The sequence below is a fragment of the Aedes aegypti genome, chromosome 3, assembly GCF_002204515.2.
Source record: "Aedes aegypti strain LVP_AGWG chromosome 3, AaegL5.0 Primary Assembly, whole genome shotgun sequence".
Classification (NCBI taxonomy): Eukaryota; Metazoa; Arthropoda; class Insecta; order Diptera; family Culicidae; genus Aedes; species Aedes aegypti.
In genome coordinates this window covers 291,084,277-291,108,228 of record NC_035109.1, presented here as the reverse complement: position 1 = coordinate 291,108,228, position 23,952 = coordinate 291,084,277, and the positions used below count along the sequence as shown (strand labels likewise).

Sequence of the window (23,952 nt, the reverse complement as noted above, 5' to 3'; positions counted from 1 at the left end):
GCCTGCCAAATAAACGAGATAAGTAAAAAAAAACTAAAATGCATTAAAGTCACCAGCTATCACTTCTTCTTCTCTTTCTTCTTCTTGGCGTTTCGTTCCCACTGGGACAACGCTTGCTTCTCAGCTTAGTGTTCTTATGAGCACTTATACAGTTATTATCTGAGAGCTTTCTTTGCCAAAGTTGCCATTTTCGCGTTCGTATATCGTGTGGCAGGTCGATGATACTCTACGCCCAGGGAAGTCGAGAAAGTTTCCATTAGAAAAAGATTCTGGACCAATCGGGAATCGAACCCAGACACCTTCAGCATGGCTTTATTTTGTAGCCCCGGACTCTAACCACTCGGCTAAGGAAGGCCCCTTACCAGCTATCACTACTGATTGCCGATTAGCCAGTTGGGCTATCATTTTGTCGACCATGTGGGAAAATTCCTCAGTCGACCACCTTGGAGGCGCGCAACAACTGCAATAGAATACGCCGTTGATTTTTGCTATCGAAAACCCGTCATTTGAGATAGAGACTGCTTCTTAGATTGGGAATCATCCTGTCGTCCCTATAGTTAAGTGTCCGTTGTCTGCTCTGTCGACACATATCAGGCACTTAGCGTTTGCTTACAAACGTTTGCCCTATGGCCACACTGCTCTTTGAGGGCAGCCGAGATCTCCGCTGCATCGGTGATCTCATCCAGATTTTTACACTGGAGAGTCGTTTCTGCAATCAGGGATTTCACATCAACCTCGTAGCCAAGTACTTCTTGTGCCAGTTGCTTAATGACAGCACCCTATGGCTTGGCGTCCTTCTTTAAGACTAGGATCATTTCACCAATCCTAGTCCGTCTTATGCTCCGCACATCTACGCCCAATGGCGATAACTTATCCGTGCTTCGCATCGCCTTCAGAACCTCGGCGTATTTCGCTTCATATTGCCGAAATTCATGTGACCCAGTCGCCAGTGCCATAACTGCATCTCTCAGCAGTCACTTGCCATACATGATGTTGCCTGACTCACCATCACCAATTTGTAAAGTCCATTTGTCTGGGCATTGAAGACCATGCAAACACTATCCGTGAAGACAACCTTATGTTGTTTCTTGCAAATCTGGCTCACCGACAGCAAATTGATGGCCAAATCTGGAACACATGAAACATCTGAGAGTGAAACTTGATACGAACCTGGCTGTACTGTAGCTTCTAGGAGAACGTTTCCAATTGCAACCACCGGAGCTTCTGCGTTACTGGCAACATTGATAGCTTGTGAGGTGCTTTTGGCATCGATAAGTTTACTTCGTTCTCGAAACATATGGACAGTAGTACCGGCATCAAATATCCATTGTTCTTGGTCCTTCAACTGTTTCACATTGGTACATAATGCGGCGTTTCTCGAGCTCTTCCTATGAAGCGGTCCAGCACCGGAATCAAAATGACCAATCCGTTTGCATTTATTTGAAGCACTTGACGTTAGATTTGTTCTTCTTGGGTGGCTTCTTTTAAAAATTACTTACGAAAGCACCATCCGATCGACAGGACTTGGGAACGTCCGTGATCTTAATATCTTGCAGAATTTGTGATTTTACTCCATCCGCTGTTATCTTGGTAAACTTTTATACCCATAATCATTGGCCCATAGGTCTCTGGTAATCCCATCAGGAGCAAGCTTGCTAGCCACGTATCATCCACCTTGAATTCAGGGCTGGTAGCAAAAAGTGGTACCGAAAAAAGTTATTTTAGTTACCAGATTTGAGAAATAAGTGACTAACAACTTTTGTCTAAGCACTTTTTTTAGAAACGACATTTTGACTGCTAAATTGTTGAACAAAGAGGACAATTTGTGGGAAAATAAGGGTTAACGCTTCTACCAAATAAGGTCAATATTTTGTGTAACTAGATCAATATTACGGAAAATGTAATATTCGGCCTTTAATCAATATTTCAAATTAAAAATTACAGAACATCGAATATGGTTGAAATAATGCTTAAAACCAATGTATCATAGACGCTTCCTTGGAACGCCGACTAATGAAATTGAAATTTTCCATCAGTAAGTTAAATGGGAGGTACGTTTAGCCGAATGGACATTTAGCATAAAGACGATAGGCTTAATAGGCTGTTAAGCACTGAGCTTCTAATATTTTAATCAAAATTACATGGACACTCTTATGATTCACTTGGCATTGGGGATTACAGTCGGGACAAACTATGTAATAAAAAATACTTCAACACCGCGCATATTCTTGTCAAATATAAACGCAGTGCAGTGAATCAAAAGTGCCAAGAAGAGGATCCGAGTCCCTACATTTCTTTGAAGAGAGCATCATGCATGATGTCATGAACTATTCAATGAAAACGACAAATTCTTTGAAGCGTTCTCAACAAGTTTCGAAAAAGGTTCTTCCAAAATTTATTCCTATAAACAATTCATAATATCCATTTCTAAAAAGATACTTAAATACATGCATCAGAAAATAAGTACTTCCACTCTAGCCAAGATCTATCCGGCCATTTTTAAAGGTGTGGTTTGCAAATAAACTTTGTCCTAAAAAGTATGATGAGTTTTTATTCTCAAATAGAACACTAAATACTAAATAGTTATTCTTTGTTTGCGTTTTAGTGTTAAAAACCTATTATAGATTTTGGAAATGTTTAAAACGCTCATGTGCTTTATACTAGGATGGGACAATTTGGAAGACAATAACTAGAATGCATATTTTGAAACCTAGTATTCGAAAATAAACATCTAATTATCCACCACCAGATTTACAAATTCCTATTACCTAAATGAGAATGCACGAGACATTCAAAAGAATACTAAACATTTACTATTATGATAATACTGTTACAAATTACGTGGAACTCTATGGAAGATTAACCATTTTCACAAGAAAATCATGAATCAATATTTTGATACTGACAATGATGTTGTTCTTACTTAAAATTTAGCATTCATAATTTTATCTCGAAAATTCAGCTCAAAATAGTGTAAAAAAGTTACCTTTTGGCGAAAAACGTGACTTTAGTAATGATGGCTTCAAAAAAGAGACTTTAAAGTGACTGAATTCAAAAAAGTGACACGCTACCAGCCTTGTGAATTCCACACCTCGGCTAATTTGTGGCATGTCGGTATAATTTCATTGACGTTTTCATCAACCGATTTGACCGCTGTCCTAGAACGCACTCTTGAGATTTTTCCATGCTCCACGTGCAGTTTTGGCTTCAGAGCTTGAGCTTGAGCTTGATTGGCCGCCCGTGGATGCTACTCCAGTATCGCCAGATCAGCTGCACCTACACAAGGAACCAACCGAATGACTGCTTGGGACTAACAGACACCCTCAGTGTATAAGTGCTGGTGATCTTCTATTTTTAGGCTTTTAGGCTTATTTAGGAGGCTTATTTAGGTTCGCCTGCCACGTCAGAATGTAGACCAATGTGGGGAAGGGGGAGGAAATGATGTTGCACTTATACTAGCCCACTGTAGACCGTGGAGTCCGACTGCATCTACGCCAGTTCATGCGGAGTGTATGGATTGGGGGAAAGGCATGGCAGAGAGGTTTGCTTTTGTGGTTAGCAGACTGCCTATGTATCAGGCGTACGGAAAAGGCGTGGAAGAATGGAAGCGTTAAGGAAACGGTTTCTTGTCCGTCTCTGGTTCTAGCGTTTGCTATGATCGAATAGTTTGAGGTGTGATAGATTTAGAATGGAAGACAGAAGCAAGTGAGAGATATACAACTACAAAGAACGAGAAAAGGGGCGGGCCTGGGATTGTACCCATGACCTTCTGCTTATGAAGCAGAAGCGGTAGCCATCAGACCACCAACCCCGTCTTCGTGCAGTTTTGGCTTCAATACTTAAACAAATTGTAGCTAGTAATGAATTAGTTTTCTTTACAGATCTGTCCAAAGTCACACAAACTGACAGTACCGTGCAGTGTCATTAACATGGAGGGTGCATAATTTCAATGCTAGAACATTGTGTGGTATTGAATGTATACTGAATACAATGAAATCTATGATTTTTGGTATACCGCAATAATAGGACGGCACTACCGTAATAATAGGAAAAAATACCGCAATAATAGGACATAAGAAGCGCTTCAGATTTATGTTAAAAAATGTACGTTTAATTCAAAAATTTACTTTTTTACTTCACTATACTCCAGATAAAGGACAGTTTTAACACTTTACATTGCAATATACTATAGTATTTAGGTTTCGGGCACTGAAATACGACTTAAATTTTAACACCGTGCTTAAGTCCTCCATAATAGGACGGTTACCCTAGAGCTAGAAAAGAGACTTCTTCCTTCCTTCCTTCCCCGTATGAGTACCATCTTCATTCCGAACGCCCAAGCACTGTAATTGTCTCGTCCTCTAAGTCTCTACGTAATGGGCAAGGAAACGCTGCTTGTGAATCGCTGGGTTGTTTTGGGTCTTTCAACATGAGATCCATTCGGTAATCCTGAGTCACCTTCCCTGGGATTTAGCAAAGCGAAAACTTCGTCTGAATAGTCTTGCTTTGTCCAATAACCAGTAACCGTAGCTATGGTTTCTACATTCGTTCAGGAGTTCCTGTACATTTTTTTTTTTTGGAGAAAACCCTGCATAATGCTCTTGACACTAAAGATATTTTTTAAAAATTCCTCAGAATATCCCAAGTTAGGCCTATCCATTCAAGAGCATGCTTTGATTATAACATTATCACCCCTATTCTTATTTACGTTCGAATGCTCTTTAGATCGAAAACCGTTTTGCATTCCCGTTTAAGTCAGCAAAATCAAGTGGGCCGTGAATTCGAACGAATAGGAATCCATCGAAAGTTTGATCCGCCGTAAACAAGAATGAGGGTGTATACTAGGGCTTTTATCGTATTTTATTTGTTTAAATAATTTGCCATTTAGAAAAATCTTTGCATTATCCGTTATGCGTTATGATTTAAGGATTTTAGTGTAAACAAACAATTGTATGCATTAGCTAAGTATGTTATTTCGCTAAAGAAAAGATATTTCTTGACTGAATAGGTCAAGAAACTTCGTACAGAGAACCCCGTTTGAAATTACTTTTCTTCTCAACTGAGTACCGCGATCAAAGAAATGTGATTTTCTTGACTATTTCTTGGAAGAAATTTTCCACGCATCGAGATAGCCGATTACTTGGTGGGCTTCGTAGCCGTGCGGTTAGTGTCACCAAGACATTTAGCCGCATCGTGCTAAGGAGTGTGAGTTCGATTTCCGCTTCAGGCCGAAAAACTTTTCGACAGGAATGTTTTCCGACTGTGTCACTGGTCGTTGCATGCTAGTCCGTTGTCTAGTGTGGTGCTTCCTTCAAAGGGCAAATAGCCCACTGGAAGAATTAACGTGTAGTGCCTTTTTTTTACTTTTCTTGTTAGCAACGAAACAGTCAATAGGGCGATAATCAAAGCTGAATAGGCAATAGAAGGCTCTTTTTAAGTGGTAGTAAAAACGAATACCTGAAGCAAAGAAAGCATCACGGAAGATGAACTAAGCACAAAAAGTTCTATATTCACATTACGCGTGACTTCAAACAACAACTTTTTTGATCCAGTTTCCTTATTGCAATTAATTTACATTTTTAATTATTCTCCATACATTTTTCCATGCGCTTGTGTTGGAAGTTTAAGAAATTTGAGAGTCCAGCGTAGCGCGATCAGGGAGTGGAATACAAACATCAGTGTCGCCTCTCGGTGGCCAGTGAATTATTAATTAATCATTGATTAATTATTAATTTGAAAAAAAAAAAATAAAAATTATTGTTCGAAGGGTTGTTGCCTGTACTTTATGCCACTTGCGCCAACTGGTAGCATTTAAAAACAATATAAACAGACGGAACCATATTGGCATAACATTTGTGCAGGATTTACAAGTGCTGCTGAAAATTGTAGTAGGCGTTGTCGAACCAAACATTATATTAGTCTATTTCTATTCAGCCCCTAGTCTTCTTTTCAGGCCCATTGAAACGTGTAATGAAGATGCTCTAGTGTATAATATACTGCATATAGCTCCACAAACAAGTATCTCACTTGATTATTTGATAAAGAGTGTAGTCTCCACACATGACTATTTTGGCAATATACACCAACTCGTTATCTTTGAGTACTATCTGGTCGCGTGCATTACCCCACGGACTGCTTTTACTCAACACTTGCACGTCATAAGACACAATCACTCCAATTGTGGTAACCAGATAACGACGACGATCGACCGGGTTGCGAAATCATTTGATGCACTTACTTGGGTGTCGGAATTCCTGCCTCGTTCAGGAAAGTGTAGGACACATGCTCCTGCACGTTCAAATGACGCCGCTGTCCAGCGCTTCCCAGAATCTGGAATGAAGAAACAAAAAAAACAAAAATAATTAACACAAGTTTCTAACAAACATCGGTAAAAACAGGTTGGCACGCAATATGCGGCAAATCCAAGAATATGACTCATTAGGACGATTAGGACTGGTTTGACGAGATAGCCATTCGAACGCATGCCAGTCCAAGCAGGCACATGAGTCTGACGTCACGCACTTGCCGTACGGTCTAAGTAGGCTTCCAGATCTCAGCTTCAATAAGTAGGCCATTGGGATTAAGATGTAAACACACAGCCTGCTTTGATTCGCTGCTATTCAAAGGTCAACCAAAACAATCTCTTATCAGCATTTTCCCAATCGGGAGGGCAATCAAAAATAGTTTCCCCTCAATGGCCATGTCCAGACAAGGCCAGTTTCACAGCTGATTCGATTTGTTTACTAAGCTAAGCCACCCACTCTGGGAGTTGTTGTTTTGGTGTTGCTTCGCCGAACGATTTCCGACGAGAATTGGACTCGGAGGTTTAATTTTAGATAGAAGAGAGCAAACAGAGAAGCAGCTGGTGGCAACGCGAGAGCTTCAACCAAAAAACGTCATTCTGTCAGACAGACATTACCCTCACTATAACGAAGTGCAAAAGGTGGTTACATAAACTGGCTGGACTGCTGCGTGAATTCAAAGTCAAACCAATCAAGTAGGCTCTGAGCCTTTCGCTTGCAGATTGACCTTGTACCATGTCCAAAAAGGGGGGGATCGCAGTAGGCCGCTCACGTGCGCTGGGCGTGACTTACCCTAGGCGATGATTTGGCAGCCAAATCGGTCAGCAGTAGGCCGGATTTTCGCAGTATTGACGCCATTTTGCTAGCGAACCGTTCGATAACTCACTCCGCACTAACTCTACTCGAATCGAGAGACCACTAAGCTCTTCTTGATGCCGCGCCGCGAATGACTAAAATTGTTCCACAGAAAAATACTCGCACTTGCACTAAGGCCTGTGTTGGTTGGTTACATGACACGGGACGAATCACGGGAAGAAAGTGCGCGCCGTTGACGTTTCGCTTCCGGCCTGACAGCTGTCTGTCTGTCAGAAGAGGCGGTGACGTCATCGATTATACCAAAATCACAGTGATGTTGCCGGGATAGTTTTGTGGTCAAATTTAACAAAAATCCTGGCGAATGATGCTGTGGAGAACCAACCCGGTGCTAGGCAGCCATGTTTTCGTGGTCAGCATCAAACTCAAGAGCAACCAAGGTGGGTGTACGGCTTTCAACTACAAACAAAGCTCGCCTAACAATCATCTCTCGGGCGGGCCGTCCCAAACAGCATCATCTCTCACGCGGGCCGACCCAACAGCACAGGTCGAAACGCGGGCCATGCCAGACAGCAAATGCTGATGCATTTCAACACTCAAACAGCGGGATGCCTAGCAGCGTTGTGAGCCAAACGAATACACCCACAAAACATGAACGAAAGGCGAACCTCGTTGCGTATACCCCCCCTGAGAGCAACAACGTACATTGGCCTAATCATATTAGGGAATTTTTCCTCCAATACTAAAATGTGTTTTAGCTAATCACATCAACCCAAATTGACTTGCTGTACTGCAATCCAATAATTTGCAACCGTTTGTTCGAATAACTGTTGTTATGCGAGAAAAGAAATTTTTCGGAGAAAAAGATTTCGCCATCATCGATTGTTATTCCGCAAATGGTTATTTGTTTACAAACATTGAGCTGTCAGTGGGAACCACTTCCCAATGGGCACCAGAGATGTTTGCTCGTTATTTTTCAATAGGGTTGTATAGGCGGTGCCAGGAGTTTGTGGAGAACCAATTAATGCAACAGCCCAAGTAACCACAAGCATTAAGGTATTACCGTATTTTAACTTTAATTCAACGAGTGCAATGCATCATTGCTTTTATTCTGCAATATGCGTTCAGTAATGATTTAATTCCATTTTATTAATGCAATGTAGCATTGTTTTATTGTAGTAATGAAATGTGCATTGATGGGTGATATAGGTGATATACGGTCACCATTCAATGGTTCATTACATCATCTTACTCAATGCTTCATTGCAACAAAAATGACAAGATTTCATTGTTCTATTTATCGTCAATCCTTCTTTCACTCAGGCAAATAGACTATAGAAATACTTAAATATCCCTAATGAAAATTCGCCACAAGAAATCATGTTGAAATTCGTAGAGTCTTACGAGAAACCAGAATTTGAAAATAAAAAATAAGCAACAATCTGGAATTGAACCAAAAACCTTAGGATTTATATGCCCGTGCGCACACCACACGCCTATCGACGCTTCAATATGCCGAGATGCTAAAACGATACATAAAACGTGAAGATTTAGCCCCACACGATGAAAACAAAACAAAATCTCAACAATCGTGTCCACTTTCTTATTGCGCACTTCACCCAAAATTGGACTATCACAAAATGTATAGAGTGCAAAAAAAAGTGTGCATCGGATTATCATAACGCTGACACAACATCATAAAGCTGACACAACATTTTAAACACTGGGTTCCTATGTTTATCGATAGCCCATTTGCCTGAGTGTACTTAAGGATTCATTCCAGAATTTATGGAATTCCTCGAGAAGTTTAAGCATTGACGTTTCTAGATATTCTCCCCTGCAGAAGAAACGATTTTTTAGATATCACAAGAATTCTTTTGAGTCACTTTTAGAAACTCGTCTAAAGATTTCTTAAGCGGCTCCTTTCAGGTGATAACCACAGTTTTACATGTTGTTCGAGTAATCACCCTCGATATGCTTTTAACAATACCTTGAATGTTTGCTCCAGAAACTTATCCTTAACGATTTTTTTTAGTATTAGTCCAAGCATTAATTCAAGATTTTTTTTCAAAAGTATCCTTATAGATCTATTAATTTTCATCATAAATATTTCCAGGAAGTTCTCCAAAAGTGTTGAGAATTGTTTCAGAGATGTCTTATTACGTTCTGATGATAACTAAAACTTCAAATAAACCTCAAGTCACGGTCCATACAAATTTTAAAATGTAGGTATTGAAAAAATACCACAGAGAGGGAAGCGGTTGGTTCTTAAAATCCGTAAAAATGATCACGTGGTTTATAGAAAGCCCCTACACACTTAAATTATTTCACCGACCTCAGTAAAATTTTTCGCCGAGAACCCAACAGCTGAGAATTCGGTAATTTTTAACGCCGAATCTCGGTACTTATTTTACCGAGATTTCGGCAATCCGAATTTTTTGCCGAGATCTCGGCGAACGTTACCGAGATTCGGTACACGTTTACCGAGATCTCGGTAAAATGTTTACCGAGAATCGTCAAATTATTACCGAGATATAAGATGTTGGGTTCTCGGCGAAACCGTTTAAGTGTGTAAGGACACCCATAGATCCCCTTCAGCATTTGCAATTTGAGAATGAGCCCAAATATGCAAAAATGACTACTTTCGACACTTTCTCACCTCCACCCTATATAAAAAACACAGACCAAAAGATGGCGGTAGTGTGCAAACGTCAAACACGAACAAAAATGATGCGAGCGCTACGCGTGGTGAATCGGCCACCTACCATATTTTTGATCCGACCGTTAAAAATGTGGTCGATGGCCAAAGATGAGAGTGTGACGTCTGTTTGTCTGTGATAAAAAATTACTGTTTTCTAGGGACGTTCCAATACTTCCGATATATCGGAATATCGATATTTTGCTTTCGATATTCGATATATTGGTATCGATATTTTCTATTCAATATATCGGTGATATCGATATTTCCTTCCGATATATCGGAAAGAAAACAATTGTAAGGTTTTCTCCATAAATTATATTTTTTTGAATTTCAAAAAAAAGTTACCGTTCGAATTGTACTATAATGCATCTTATGAGAAAATACTTTTGTCCGTAACGGTCAAAATACCAATACATTTGAGTCTTTAATCACAGACAAACAGACATAACAGCTAGAACAATTATCGATTTAAAACATAGTCACGTGAACAATTACGCCCAATGCTAAAAATACTTCATTTGGCCAACCGTGAACTAGATGGCGGTAGTGAGCAAACGTCAATCTCGAACAAAAGTGATGCGAGCGCCACGAGTGGCCTGTCGGCCAACTACTACATATTAGGATTGGGCGCTATTTTACTGTGCGATGAAAATAATTAGAGTGTTACGTCTGTTTGTCTGTGCTTTAATTGTTTTCGTTTAATCTCATCACACTAATTGGCAGCTCACTAAACGATACAGGGATTTTGCTCCATTCAAGTATATCATATGATATTCCGATATATCGATATTTTGAATCAATATATCGGTGGTATCGATACTTTGATTCGATAATCGTATCGAATTAAATATCGATACTTCGCAATATCGGAACGTCCCTGCTGTTTTCGGCACTCCTCCACCCATTCCTCCGTGAATTTGTGAAATTATTTATGTTGCAGTTCAGCTTCCGGGTACATCCGTCTCTGCAAGTGCTCACCGCATCAAAACAAAGGCGCCACTGTATATGGGATTTAACATTGTGACAGCATTGCTGTTCTGTCCAACACACAAGGCTACGGTGGCGCTATCTATGCTTTCCATTGCGGCCGTTTTGGTTATTTTAATGATCCATTCTTAACTGAGCATGGTCAGCAGGTGACTCAGAATTTTCTGAGCATCTACTAAGCTTTTTCCGCTTTATTCATACCAATTTGGATGTTCGAAAAGTAAACGCTCAAGTACTCAGTTTTATCATACCAACTTGAGTAAATGCTCAATAAGAAAATTATCTGACAGGCGGGTTTGAGTAAAGTAAAAGCTTTTACTCAGTTTATTCATACGACATAATCTCGTTTCGTGGACTTTGACCGAATTTAATATCTTCGTCCCACTATGTATGTCAAATTTTTCTGCCCCATTTAGATCTGTTCACATCCCTTCGCAAGGTTGTTTGGATTTTGATATCGGTTTTAGTTTTGTTGTTGTTTTGTTCGGCCGTATTTTTAGTTAAAGTACAGATTATATCCAAAAGTATACTTAATTTGATGGTATAAAGTGCATTATTAGTTGTTAACAGTTCCTTAAAATGCTGCCAAAGATTGCCATGCTTCGCGTACATAAGGTAATTGTACTTTATTCTATTTAGACCACCAATCCCCTATCCCATTTTACGTAATTTCAGCTTGCATCTTTTGGAGTTACAATCCGGAAGTTGAGCACCTTCACCGAACGGGATGGCATCGGCCACATCCTGCTGGACAACGAAAAAACCCGCAACTCGTTGTCCCTGGCCATGATGGACAGCATCCAGCAGCACATAACCGCCCATCAGGAAAATCCGGCCGTGCGTTGTTTCGTACTCTCCGCCAAGGGCCACGTCTTTTCGGCCGGACACAATCTGAAAGAGTTAACCGCCGACAAGGGAACAGATTTCCATAAACAGGTGTTCGGCAAGTGTTCCGAACTGATCGGGGTCATTCTGAGGGCTCCCGTTCCGGTCATTGCCAAAGTGGATGGACTGGCCGCTGCCGCCGGATGTCAACTGGTGGCTTCCTGCGATATGGTCGTCTGTAGTGAGAAGAGTACTTTCTCCACTCCGGGGGCCAGTTTCGGAATATTCTGCTCAACGCCGGGAATTGCCGTGGCCAGAGCTGTTCCCAGAATGAAAGCTTCCTACATGCTGTTCACTGGGCTTCCCATTAGCGCTCAGGAAGCACTGGAATCTGGACTGGTTAGCAAAGTGGTTCCATCGGATAAGTTGGACCAGGAAATAGAAACAATTTGCCAGGCGATCAAGTCGAAAAGTCGTTCCGTGATTGCGCTTGGGAAGAAGTTCTTCTACGAACAGATTGCAATGGACGTGAATAGTGCCTACCGGAAGGGAGAGCAAGTTATGGCTGACAATTTGGGAACGCCGGACGGCCAGGAAGGAATCAAGAGCTTCGTTGAGAAGCGGAAACCAGTCTGGAGACATCAGTGATCGAGTGGCGGTGAGTAGGACGATGTGGGAAATTGCATTTATCGTTGAAATTTTATTGTTGGCATTTGATCTATTTTTATATAGCTTTTTCGAATATCCAATGAGAAGTCATTAATCCGAAGTCCATTCCACGTTCCACGCATTCTATATTCCCTTTCTTGTCACTATTTCAATGCAACACTCTAAATAATCTCTATTTTAAATAGAGGATCTCTAAAGTCGCTTATTCAATCAAAACGGTTTCTGAAGTCCTTATATTCTTCTTCCCCTTTTCATTGAATTCTAGAACATAATTCAAAGGTAACCTTGGAGAAACCTTCGGAAACTCTTACACATTTTTTCCCCAGGAATTCCTTTACAGACTACTCGATGAAATGATTATTCTGGTGATTTCTTTAGATATTTTTCCTAAAAGTTTTCAGGAGCTCCTGCAGAAATCCCTAGAGATTTATTACAAACTCTTCTAGGAATTCTATATTTTTCAATTATTTTGGAATATATATTCTTAGCTGTGCGACCCTATTTTTCTGCAGGAAATCCAACAAAACTACTTCAAATAATTTCTACAGGAATAACTCCGGAAATTTTCCCATGGTTTTCTTTAAAGACTTTTCCACTAATTCTGCCACCGATTTCTCCGCAAGTCCTACTAGAATTCCCAGTGCCGATTTTCCCAGTTCTTTCAGTCAGTTTTATATGGATTGTTTTACAAATTCATCAACAATTCGTCTCAGGAATTGCTACAGAATTCACTAATTCTTCCACTTTCAATGTTTGTGTCAGTAATTGCTACACAGTTCGTCCAAGGATTGTTCCAGGTAATATATTGAGATATTTCTTTGTATTAATTTCTGAAAGTATTCTTAGAGTAATTCCTAGTAAAAATCATAAATAAATCCTAAACGACAATTTTGGTGGATATTCAAAGAATGCATTGAAATTATCTCTGGAGTCCTAAACTGAAATATTGAACAAAATCCTAACGAAATCGATGGAAGAATTACTGGGGAAACTCTTGGAGGACTTGGGATTTTCTAGAGAAATTGGGAAAGAGTTTCTGGTGGTATTCCTGACCAGTTACATAGGAAGAATCTCTGGTTGAATTCCTGAAGAACATCATGGTGGTATCTCTGAAGTAATATCTAAGAATATCCTAAAAATCCAAATGGATATCTTGAAGGTATCTTAAATAAAAATCTAGGGAGCAATTCCCTAAGAAGGCCGTTTAAGAATCTATAAATGAAATCCCGAAGTAATCTTCGAAATATTGCGTGGACTAAACTTTGTTCAAATACTTAAATAACTTACTTTCTGATGAACGTGCAGTAATACCCACTTGTCATAATTTCACGAATGAGATACTTGCGGTAATTAATATATTATGTATGACCGATTTCTCTGAAAAATTCTCGTAAAAACTATTTTCTAATGATTCCCGATTGAATTATTTTTGTTTTCTTGGTTTCTAAATGATCTGTTTCCAAGCATGAGGTCTCTAAAGTTTCTAGTTGTGAGATACTCAAATCCTACCAGTCCTGCTATTGATCCTTTCTCGATGCTTGCTTGTTTGAAACCGTGCCTTCAATTTTTCGTTGGTTCCGTCGCAAAAGCTAATGGTGTAATCCTTCTTGAAAAAAAAACGCTAAGAACAGGGGTTTCCAGGCTTTTTTCTACTTTTTGAAATAAAATTGTTGCCACTCCGCTGGACATCTAGATTGTTTAACTTAAATCACGAGAATCGTGAAGTAAGATTTATGTTGGTCAATCTTTCATCAATTTTGATTGTATGTGGCAGCATGTACGCTAAAACTGGAACCCTGTGTAACGCTTTCTGTGTAGGAAATTACAAATACAATTTTTGTATGAGTCGCAACGCTCAAGGCTACCCGTTCCATTGCATTGTTACATAATTTGTGGACGGCGTATTCTAAATTTTTGATTCTAATATAAAAAGACTTGCTTTGTTGGTTTGAGCAAGCTTTTTTTTATGTCCGGCCTCAACTATGAGAAGTAGGCATCTAAATCGAACTATATTTGATTTATCTTGGCACTTTTGATTCACTTCGGCAGTGGGGTTTTTTGAAAGCTAATAAGCCCATATTTGGTAACACTATGCGTCGCATTGAAGTGATCTTTATTACAAAGTTTCAGACAATTCGGCATGGGGGGTTTGCCAAAGTGAATCATGAAAATCCCCAAGTAGCTCTACACCCTATTTGAAAATTCGTGGCTTGAAAACAGCAACATTGTTTTGATTAGGACATTTTTCAATATTCAGTTTTAGTTCGAACAACTGAGCGAGTTTCTGTAACAAAATATTTCTTTTTAGGCTCTTATAAATGTGTTTTGATGGATTTATCACACATTCAACACTCATGGAAATATTCATAATTTTGATAAACTTGTGAGATATTATTATTTTTTATCCCGGCATTGTAATTTCTTTGAACATCGAAACTGCAAAATCCTCTGATTTTTTAGATGAGGATAAGTAGCAATACATAATTTTCACAACCGGAAAATTTTCAAAATACCATGTCAAGGAAAATTAGATTTCTTCACCTTTAAGGGTTGTTAATTATAGTAAATTCAAGAAAACCCAATGCTGGAACTAAAACTGTCCCATAATGTTCACCAGCAGAATGTTTTCATCCTTCCTATTACATACACAGTCGTAGCGTTGATGATTTGTTTAAAGATTTTTGCTCTAAATTTCCAGTAGAAATCAATGTTTTATCTCGTCAATAAACTTCTTTATCGAAAATTTTATTTAACTATCTGAGAAAAATGAAGGGCTTTAAACAACTTCAAAACATAACAAATTCCAATATTTTTTCTATTTTTTTCAAAGTTTTGGTTTAGTTAGTCAAAATTATTCATTCTTATTTTATAACTTTTGTAAAGTAAAATGTTATAACATATTCTGAAAGTTAAGCTATCAGAATCATGTGACAATGTTTTCTAGAATTCCGTCAGAATATCGGGAAAGATTGTTTGAAAATTATTGAGAAAGACAATTTAGATCTTCTTAGATTTCTGCTCAGAGTTCTATCAGATATAAGGTACCGCGGGGTAAGTGGGTAAATGGGGTAAGTGAAAACAATTGATATATTTTACTGAATATGTGAATTAACGTTTTAAATTCATGCGTAAACCTTTGAGGCCATTCAGAACATTACGAGAGGTAAGAGATTTCTGAGATTTTTCAGGCATTTTCGCATAATAGAGCGAAAAATTGTTAACCTGTCAACTGTTACTCCGTAACAAGTTGGCGGCGTACAATCTTATTTTAATTTTTTCAGAGGAAAAAGTTGCGAAAAATAATTTCCTGTACCACTTCTTAGTTGTCCTCTGTGACAGTTTCAAACCGCAATAAAAAAAGTTTTAGAATTAATTCGACGTAGACCTAAAGATAACTAAATCTAAACACCGTCAATTTTCTTATCAGGTGGGGCAAGTGAAAAGTTTATCATTAGAGATTGAATTTGAGTTTTCCTACTTAAGTAACCATAAGTAAACATGGTTCGCAATTATCATAGAAAAACATAACGTGCTGATAATTCAAAAAACACTATACTCAAGCGTTAAAAGCTATTAGAAATCATGGAACTTCTCTAAAAGATGTTGCCATACATTACAATATTAATATTTCTACTTCGGGCAGCCAATTAAAAGGAAGACGTTGACTGAAAAGTTGCAATATTAGAGAACACACGGAAATCTCGTGGAATGTCTATGTAAACTAGTTCAAAACATAAAAATGGGGTATAGGTCTATCCACATAAAAAAGCTTCTAAATACGTTATTGAAGAATTCAGTTTGATTTCTCCCGAAGAGTTACCCGACGTCATATTCGACTTTCTCAAAAACAAATATCGAGCGGTGGAAATTCTACAGAGCAGAAATGCAATTGCTGTCCTATAATGTAAGAACTAACATTGGAAATGTTGCAGTTATAATGTTGTCGAATCATTTCAACTAACATAACTGAACAGAAGAAAATTCAAGTGAAAAGAATAACATTTTCTTTGTTTACATGTTACTTGTGTTATTGTTCATTGGGAAGCCTTAACAAATGTTAAAGCTAATAGAAATCGTGAATATAACTGTTTGTTTTTGAAATTATTGTTCAAAACGGTAAACTTTTCACTTGCCCCACTTTTAGGGCAAATGAAAAGTAAGGAGACATTTTTCAAAAACTTTTTCTGTATTTTTTTCTTCAATTTTTCATAAAAATTAATTTCAGCGTGCTGCTTATATTTGGTGGGAGTCAAGCTAAAAAATATACACGGTCTCATTTGTTTCAATTTTAAGTCTCTAGAATTTGAAGAATCTCAACTATGCGAATTCCATTACCCATTTGCCCCACGGTACCTTATTCTGGCTAAATAGGGGCCTCCCTTAGCCGAGTGGTTAGACTCCGCGAGTACAAAGCAAGGTCATGCTGAATTCCCGCAACTACAAAGCAAAGCCGGCCGGTTCCCGGCTGGTCCCGAATTTTTTCGTAATGGAAATTTCCTTGACTAGAAGAAGAATATGATATTTGATAGAAATGCAGTTTTGCCTTGTAACTTTTTCGCAAAACTTCACATCAATTTGTCCATTTAATCCAATTGAAAAATATATGTAATGTTTACAGGGTGTCGACTACCTGGAAAAACCTGGAAAGTCAGGGAATGTCAGGGAACTCAATTTTTGACCTGGAAAGTCAGGAAAAATCAGGGAATTTTACTTGAGGTCAGGGGAAAAATATCAATACTACAACATCAAACGTTTTCAACATTATCGATCAGGCTAAGTCAGCAATACAATAGTTAATGATCATGATGTTTACATTCAATACGATATTACAAAAAATGGGTAATTTATTTTTCAATCCTGAACAACTTCTTCGAAGTTGGCGTGGATTGCTTTAAAAATATGTTGTTCTAAAGTTTCCTAGATCATTGCTTGTTCCATGCATTTTGCTCAAAATCTTGGAAGAAAAAATGGAGTTCATGCCAATCTTTACAAGTTTGCTCAAAATATCCAAGTAAAACTATAAACCAAAAAGGATTTTCGTATTTGAGTGCAGATGAATACTATCTCTAAATTTAAAGAGCACATATCTCAGGGCTGGTAGCGGTCAGACAGCAATATCATAGTGACTTTGATGACTAAAATTATCGAAAAAGTGACCAAATAGTGACAAAAAAGTGACTTCAAACCTACAAACATTATTCTTAAATAAAAGTTCAGAAAAAATATGCTCATAATCAAGAATGTTATCAAGCCTACACATTATAATCTTAATCTTGTACGGACACATAAAAGTTTGGCATTAGGGTGGTTCAAAGAATAGTTTCTGCTTCACACCGCTCATTCGATTCAAGATCAACTTCTGAGTGCCCTCCCAAAATTTGAGCTAATTTGGATGAACACTGAGACTGCACAAGCCCTTTAAAATTTGTATGGGAATTTATAATGGGTACTTGCTGAGACGTCCGATTTGAAAACGGTCTTGGGCAAATTTGTAACTAATGTATCTGACAATATCTAAAAAACACATAGGAAGTATCTAAAGAACACATAAACTATGCCCGATTGAATGAATTCCTTGCTTTTCTAATAGTAATTCTTATACAGACTTTGAAATGATTGTGCAGTCTCAGTTTTCATCATAATGAGCTCAATTTTTGAGAGGACATTCACAATTTGATCAAGAATCGAATGAGCAGTGTGGACCAAACCCGATTTTTTGAACTGCTCTACTAACGCTACAACTTTAAATCTCGAATCCCAGTCAGTAGAGAGAAGCTTCTTGAAATTTAAAATTCATCAAATCTTTAAAATGAAATTATGACAACATTCTTTGTCATTAATGGCGAACTTAACTCATTAAAACTTTTGCAGAGTTACGAAAAGAATTTCTGAACAAAAAAAAATGATTCATGCGTTTCTGGGAAAATTTCAGGAAGAGTTCGAGAGTAAATTTACAATGATAAAAGAAGATTGTTTAGCGAAATTCTTACAAAAATTGTAGATAAATTTCTAGAGGCTCTCGCGGGGTTCCTCGCAAATAAAAGAGGAATAAATCCTTGTAAGAATAAATATAAAATTTTGCCCTCACTTTTCAAAGCATTATCTATATTCGAAGGAGATTCGTGAAGAACTAAAAGAGGAGATTATTGTGCCATGGTAGTTGGAGAATGATTTTATACGTAATACAATAATACAGATATTATTCAGTACTCGAAGTATCGAAGTACTCGAAATATCTCAGTACAATTCGCCCAAGCAATAGAAAAACTCTATCGAAACCATGGGTTAAGAGAGGTTTGGCTTAATCCTTGAATTAACGTTGAGACATTTGTTAAAATTTAAAAAAAATCTTTCATCCATTTCTTAATAATTTTCTGAACTACAATGGGCCTAAGTCCTTAACATATTTCTGACAAATACAATAGAAAATTTTGGTAGAATTTTCCGGTTTCTTTATTTGTTGAGTTTCCTTCAAAAGGTCGATCAAAGATCCCTTCAGATAAATTTTCCGATGATTTTTTGGATAGATTTACTCAAAATAAACTCAGCAGATCTATAAGGAATTATGTCGATATTAAGATTTCAAAATTGAACCAGATCTTTTATCACAAAACCCAACAATAATTTTCAATTGTTCTGTCAGAAATTTTTGCGCATTATTCACCTTAATTCTTCCAGAAAGTAATCTCAAAATCCCTTGCTTTCTAGACACTTTAATATGCTGATCGATAGAAATAGGTTTCAAATCAAGAAAAAAGTGACTTTATAAGTGACCAGTTTTATGAAAAAAGTGACTTTTTGTTGCAAATAGTAACTTTTTAGTGACCAGGTCGAAAAAAGTGACTAAGTCACTAAAAAGAGACTCGCTACTAGGCCTGATATCTGGTGATTCAATCAATCATAAAAAAGAGAGATCGAAAGATATTGGAGGTGATCAATCGATCCAGTTCTGAACAATGTTTGGTTTTCTAGATTTGTGCTTTTGGTGGTGGTATTTTCGGTTGAATGTCGCGTCATCGTGAAAAATTATTAAAGGTATTCTAAAAAAAAGAAATGAAAGCATTTTGGGAAAAAAATCTGCGATAATGGAACATATTTTTATATGTATTCCTAAAATAATCCTAGGAATTCCAGAAGGAAAGGAGAGGAATTTCTGGAAATCTAATGTGGGATTTCTTGGAGCAACTCTCCTAGAAAGTTCTTTGGCAATGGCTAGTATTTTACCTGGACAAATAAATAGCCAAATTTTAGGATAACTTTGTTTCACTAAAAAAAGGATGGTTCAGGTTTAATCAGGAAGAAGCCCAACATTGTCGTTTATGTCTGAAATTTGTGGAATAAGATCTAAGAACATCTTTGTTCATACGGATTTTCAAGTTTGAAAAGTGAATAGGTTCTCATTTGTTCAGTTTTATCATAGTAACTTGAATAAACGCTCAAGAATGTTATCTGACAGATACATGTAGTAATCTTGATTATTTCACTACATTATTTTTCTACCTGGAAATAGGGGAATACGCGTTCTGGACGATAACTTCGGATATCGCAATTTCTTTTAGATTTACTTCTTGATTGAATTAAAATATATTATTCATGAGCGAACACGACCGAACGATTGTTCTCACTGTTCAATACTGACACTGTCGTCGCAGCCTAGCTGCCTGCTGGATTTGATGGTGATTGTGTTGCAGTGCGTAGTTAGGAGGGCACCTAGGGTTTTCTATGATGCTACTTCCACATACATATATCTCAGTAAAGTAAAAGCTTTCGCTCAGTTAATTCATACGGTGAACATGAACATCATGTAAATCGTCCAATATGTATCTTCTTGTACAAATCGTACTTATTTCGGTTCAAATAAACCAACTCAGTGGTCTGGAATTTCTCTGGAAACCGACTGGAAGGTCAGGGAAAGTCAGGGAATTTTATTTTCAAAATTGAGTCGACACCCTGGTTTAGCTTTCGGTAGTTTTTATTTTTTTATGACTTTTGAAACTTTTTTTGTATTTTTGAAAATTGGTTGAAAAATTGTATTCTTATAAGGTACCGTGGGGTAAGTGGGTAATGGATTTTGCATAGTTGGGATTCTTCAAATTCTAGAGACCTTAAATTAAAACAAATGAGGTCGTGTATATTTTTTAGCTTGACTCGCACCAAATATAAGTAGTATACTGAAATTGATTTTTATGTAAAATTAAAGAAAAAAGTACAGAGAAAGTTTTCGAAAAATGTCTCCTTATTTTTCACTTGCCCCACAGGTGGGGCAAGTGAAAAGTTTATCGTTGTGACCAATAAATTCAAAAACTAATAGTTACATTCACGATTTTTATTACCTTTAACATTTGTTAAGGCGCCCCAATGAACAATAACATAAGTAACATGTAAACAAAGAAAATTTTATTCTTGTTACTTGAATTTTCTTCTGTTCAGTTATGTTTGTTGAAATGATTCGACAACATTATAACTGTAACAGTTCCAATTTTAGTTCTTACATCATGGGACAGCAATTGCATTTTTGCTCTGTAGAATTTCCAACCGTTCATTATTAGTTTTTAAGAAAAGCGGATATGACTTCGGATAACTCTTCAAGAGAAATCAAACGGAATCCTGCAATAAAGTACTTAGAAACTTTTTTATGTGGATACATCTATATCACATTTTTTTGTTTTGAACTAGCTTCACACAGACATTCCACAAGATTTCCGTGCGTTCTCTTATATTGGAACTTTTCAATCAACGTCTTCCTTTTAATTGGCTGTCCGAAGTAAACATATTAATATCGTAAAATTTGGCAACCTTAGTTTTAGAGAAGTTTCATGATTTGGCCATGATAATAGCATTTAACGCTTCGAGTATAGTGTTTCTTGTATTATCAGCACGTTCTGTTGTTCTATGATAATTACGAACCTTGTATACTTATAGCTACCTAAAGAGAAAACACAAATTCAATCTCTAATGAGAAACTTTTCACTTGCCCCACGTGATTAGAAAATTGACAGTGTTTCAATTTAGTTAGTTTTAGGTCTACGTCAAATTATTTCTAAAACTTTTTTTCTTGCAGTTTAAAACTGTCAGAGAGGACAACTTAGAAGTGGTACAGAAAATTATTTTCCGCAACTTTTTTCTACTGAAAATATTAAAATAAGATTGCACGCCGCCAACTTGTTACGGAGTGATAGTTGACAGGTTAACAATATTTCGCTCTATTATGCAATAATGGTCGAAAAATCTCAGAAATCTTTTACCTATCGTAATGTTCTCAATGGCCTCAAAGGTTTACGCATGAGTTTAATACGTTAATTCAAATATTCAGTGAAATATACCAATTATTTTCACTTACCCCATTTACCCACTTACCCTGCGGTACCTTATACCCTACAGATGCCTGGGGTTCATTTAACGTGTAATATAAAAAAATCGTACCTTTTATATTTTTCTGCGATCAACCTAGGGACCGTTCAAATATTACGTAACACAGCAGGGGGAGGGAGGGGGTCTTACTTAGTGTTATGGTTCATACAAACATTTAAAATTGTTCATATGAAAGCTGTTACGTGGGGATGAGAGGGGGTCTAAAATTGACAAATTATGCGTTACGTAATATTTGAATGAACCCCTATCATAGAAGCAGAGCTTGGTGGTATCAAAATAATTTCAAACCTGTTTTTTCCGTTAATTACACGGAAAATAAAAAAAACATCTCAGAAAAAAAAATAATATTTTAAAAGTATGCTAAAAACTTAAATTTTTATTATTGCAAAAAACCAATAACTAGAAGAGGCTTCAAGAAAAAATTAAAAAAGTATAGGGATGTTCAAAAATAAAACTTATAAAAATCAAAAACCAAAATTCATAGATTTCCGAATAAAAATAAATCATTGCCCAAAACGTGTTAAGAACGATTCTAGAAAACTCAAAATGATGTTTAGATCGAAAATTAAAATTCGGGTATTAGAGGGTTAACGTAGCTCTGATTCCCAAGAGCACATGGGCAAACACTATGACCGATTTAATGATTTGCTTGCTTTTCCCATAGTAATTCCCATATAAACTTGAAAGGGCTTGTGCAGTCTCAGTTTTCATCCGAATGAGCTCAAATTTCGGAAGGACAGAATTTGATCTTGAATCGAATGAGCGGTGTGGAGCAAAAACGATTTTTTGAACCACCTTAATGATTACAGTTGAGGTCGAAATACCCGTATCTGTCTTAGGATGTAAAATCTAGTTGGAATTAAATGGTACTGTGCTAAATAAAGTTTTTATTTATTTATAGGTATTCCGCTAAACAGTTTGAAGATATAATTTCATCACTACTTTTCATTGTACAATACAAATCTTTCGAGAGATCTATTCTAGAAATCAAGGGTTTATTTAGTGTTTTTTATGGAATCTGTTCAATGTAACAGCCACAATTTCCATGTAAGACTCTAGTTGGTTCAAGTTGTAGTGCTTGATATAATTCATTCAATGCTAGCAAATATGATTTTAACGTTATATGTTTTGTCAAAAATGAGTTTCACTATCAATAGTATTGCATGAAATTTTGAGTAATTTTATAATTTTTTTAAAAGCCACTTGTTCAAAACAATGCCAAGAGATTTTTTTGGTGAAGCATTGAAAAAAAAGAGTAATTATATGGTTCTTACTCATTTTAAGTAATTTGCGTGTGCAAAATAATATACATGAAATACGGATAATTTATGAAAAGAATTGCAAATTTGCTTCGTTTTTTCGTTTTCAGGAATGAATTTTGAAATGAAAATTTTATTTCCCGTTTCCCGGGAAGTCAAATCCCGGGAAAATTGGAAACTATATATGATGCTGTATCTCGGAAGCCTTACTTTCTGAAAAGTTACGGAAGTTGTTCAGAAGCCTTATGGCCTTCATTGGGTAAAATTTTTATTGCGCAATTTTGCCGCTACGTGGCGCTAGTGTGCATGTAATTTGGTCATTTTCCAGCAGGCTCTAGCTCATGTTCCCGACCACCTAGAAAGTTCGTGTCTTCAGCAATGTTGTTCAGAAGCTTCAAAGCAATTTGAGGAAGTACCATTTAGTTAGCAATTTTACCGCTACGTGGCGCTGGTGTGCATTTAAGTTTTGTCATGTTTGAGAAGGCTCTAGTCCATGATGTTGGCCATCTAGAAAGTTCATATCTTCAGCAAAGTTGTTCAGAAGCTTGAAAGCGGTTTAAGGTAGCACTATTTGATTAGCAATTTTGTCGCTGTGTGGCGCTAGTGTGCATGTGATTTGGTCATATTTCAGTAGACTCTAGCTCATGAGAGTCTGCTAGAATATGACCAAATTATATGCACACTAGCGCAACGTAGCGGCAAAATTGCGCATCAAATTTTTACCTAATGAACGTCATAAGGCTTCTGAAGAACTTTTCTGAAGACCGCAACTTTACAGAAAGTAAAGCTTCCGAGATACTGCATCACATATATTATAGTTTTTAGGTGATGCTAAACTTTTGGGGGGGGTGCTGCAATATCCAACTGGGGTGTTGCAATACTAGGTGATGCGATTCCATATTTATGATGAGTAATAGATTAGGCCGGTTCGATTTTTAAAATTGGTTGAAAATCCAATCTCCCATATGCTCGTTACTATCCATACCATAAAAATAGTGTTCTGTGAAATTTTCAGCTTTCTAGG

At 37.2% G+C, this 23,952-nt stretch overlaps 2 protein-coding genes across 3 annotated transcripts in view; one reads left to right on the top strand and one right to left on the bottom strand.

Moving 5' to 3' along the window:
* The window catches only part of LOC5575274 (succinate--CoA ligase [ADP-forming] subunit beta, mitochondrial), a 35,097-nt gene extending 27,778 nt beyond the window's left edge, over positions 1 to 7,319 (bottom strand). Inside the window, exons 1-2 of one of the 2 annotated variants that reach the window (XM_001661817.2) lie at positions 7,095 to 7,319; positions 6,239 to 6,330 (exon numbers count right to left, since the gene is read on the bottom strand). In XM_001661817.2, coding sequence (XP_001661867.1) covers positions 6,239 to 6,330; positions 7,095 to 7,160 — 158 coding nt within the window. In that variant the 5' untranslated portion in view covers positions 7,161 to 7,319. The remainder of the gene's footprint in view (positions 1 to 6,238; positions 6,331 to 7,094) is intronic. The other variant, XM_001661816.2, reaches the window with a different exon arrangement.
* A 3,919-nt stretch (positions 7,320 to 11,238) lies between these two features.
* Positions 11,239 to 12,372, top strand: LOC5575271 (enoyl-CoA hydratase domain-containing protein 3, mitochondrial). The gene is made up of 2 exons (XM_001661818.2): positions 11,239 to 11,418; positions 11,479 to 12,372. Exons 1-2 carry the CDS (start codon positions 11,383 to 11,385, stop codon positions 12,274 to 12,276), a joined length of 834 nt encoding a protein of 277 aa, XP_001661868.1. The 5' UTR covers positions 11,239 to 11,382; the 3' UTR covers positions 12,277 to 12,372.
* Positions 12,373 to 23,952: the final 11,580 nt, after the last annotated feature.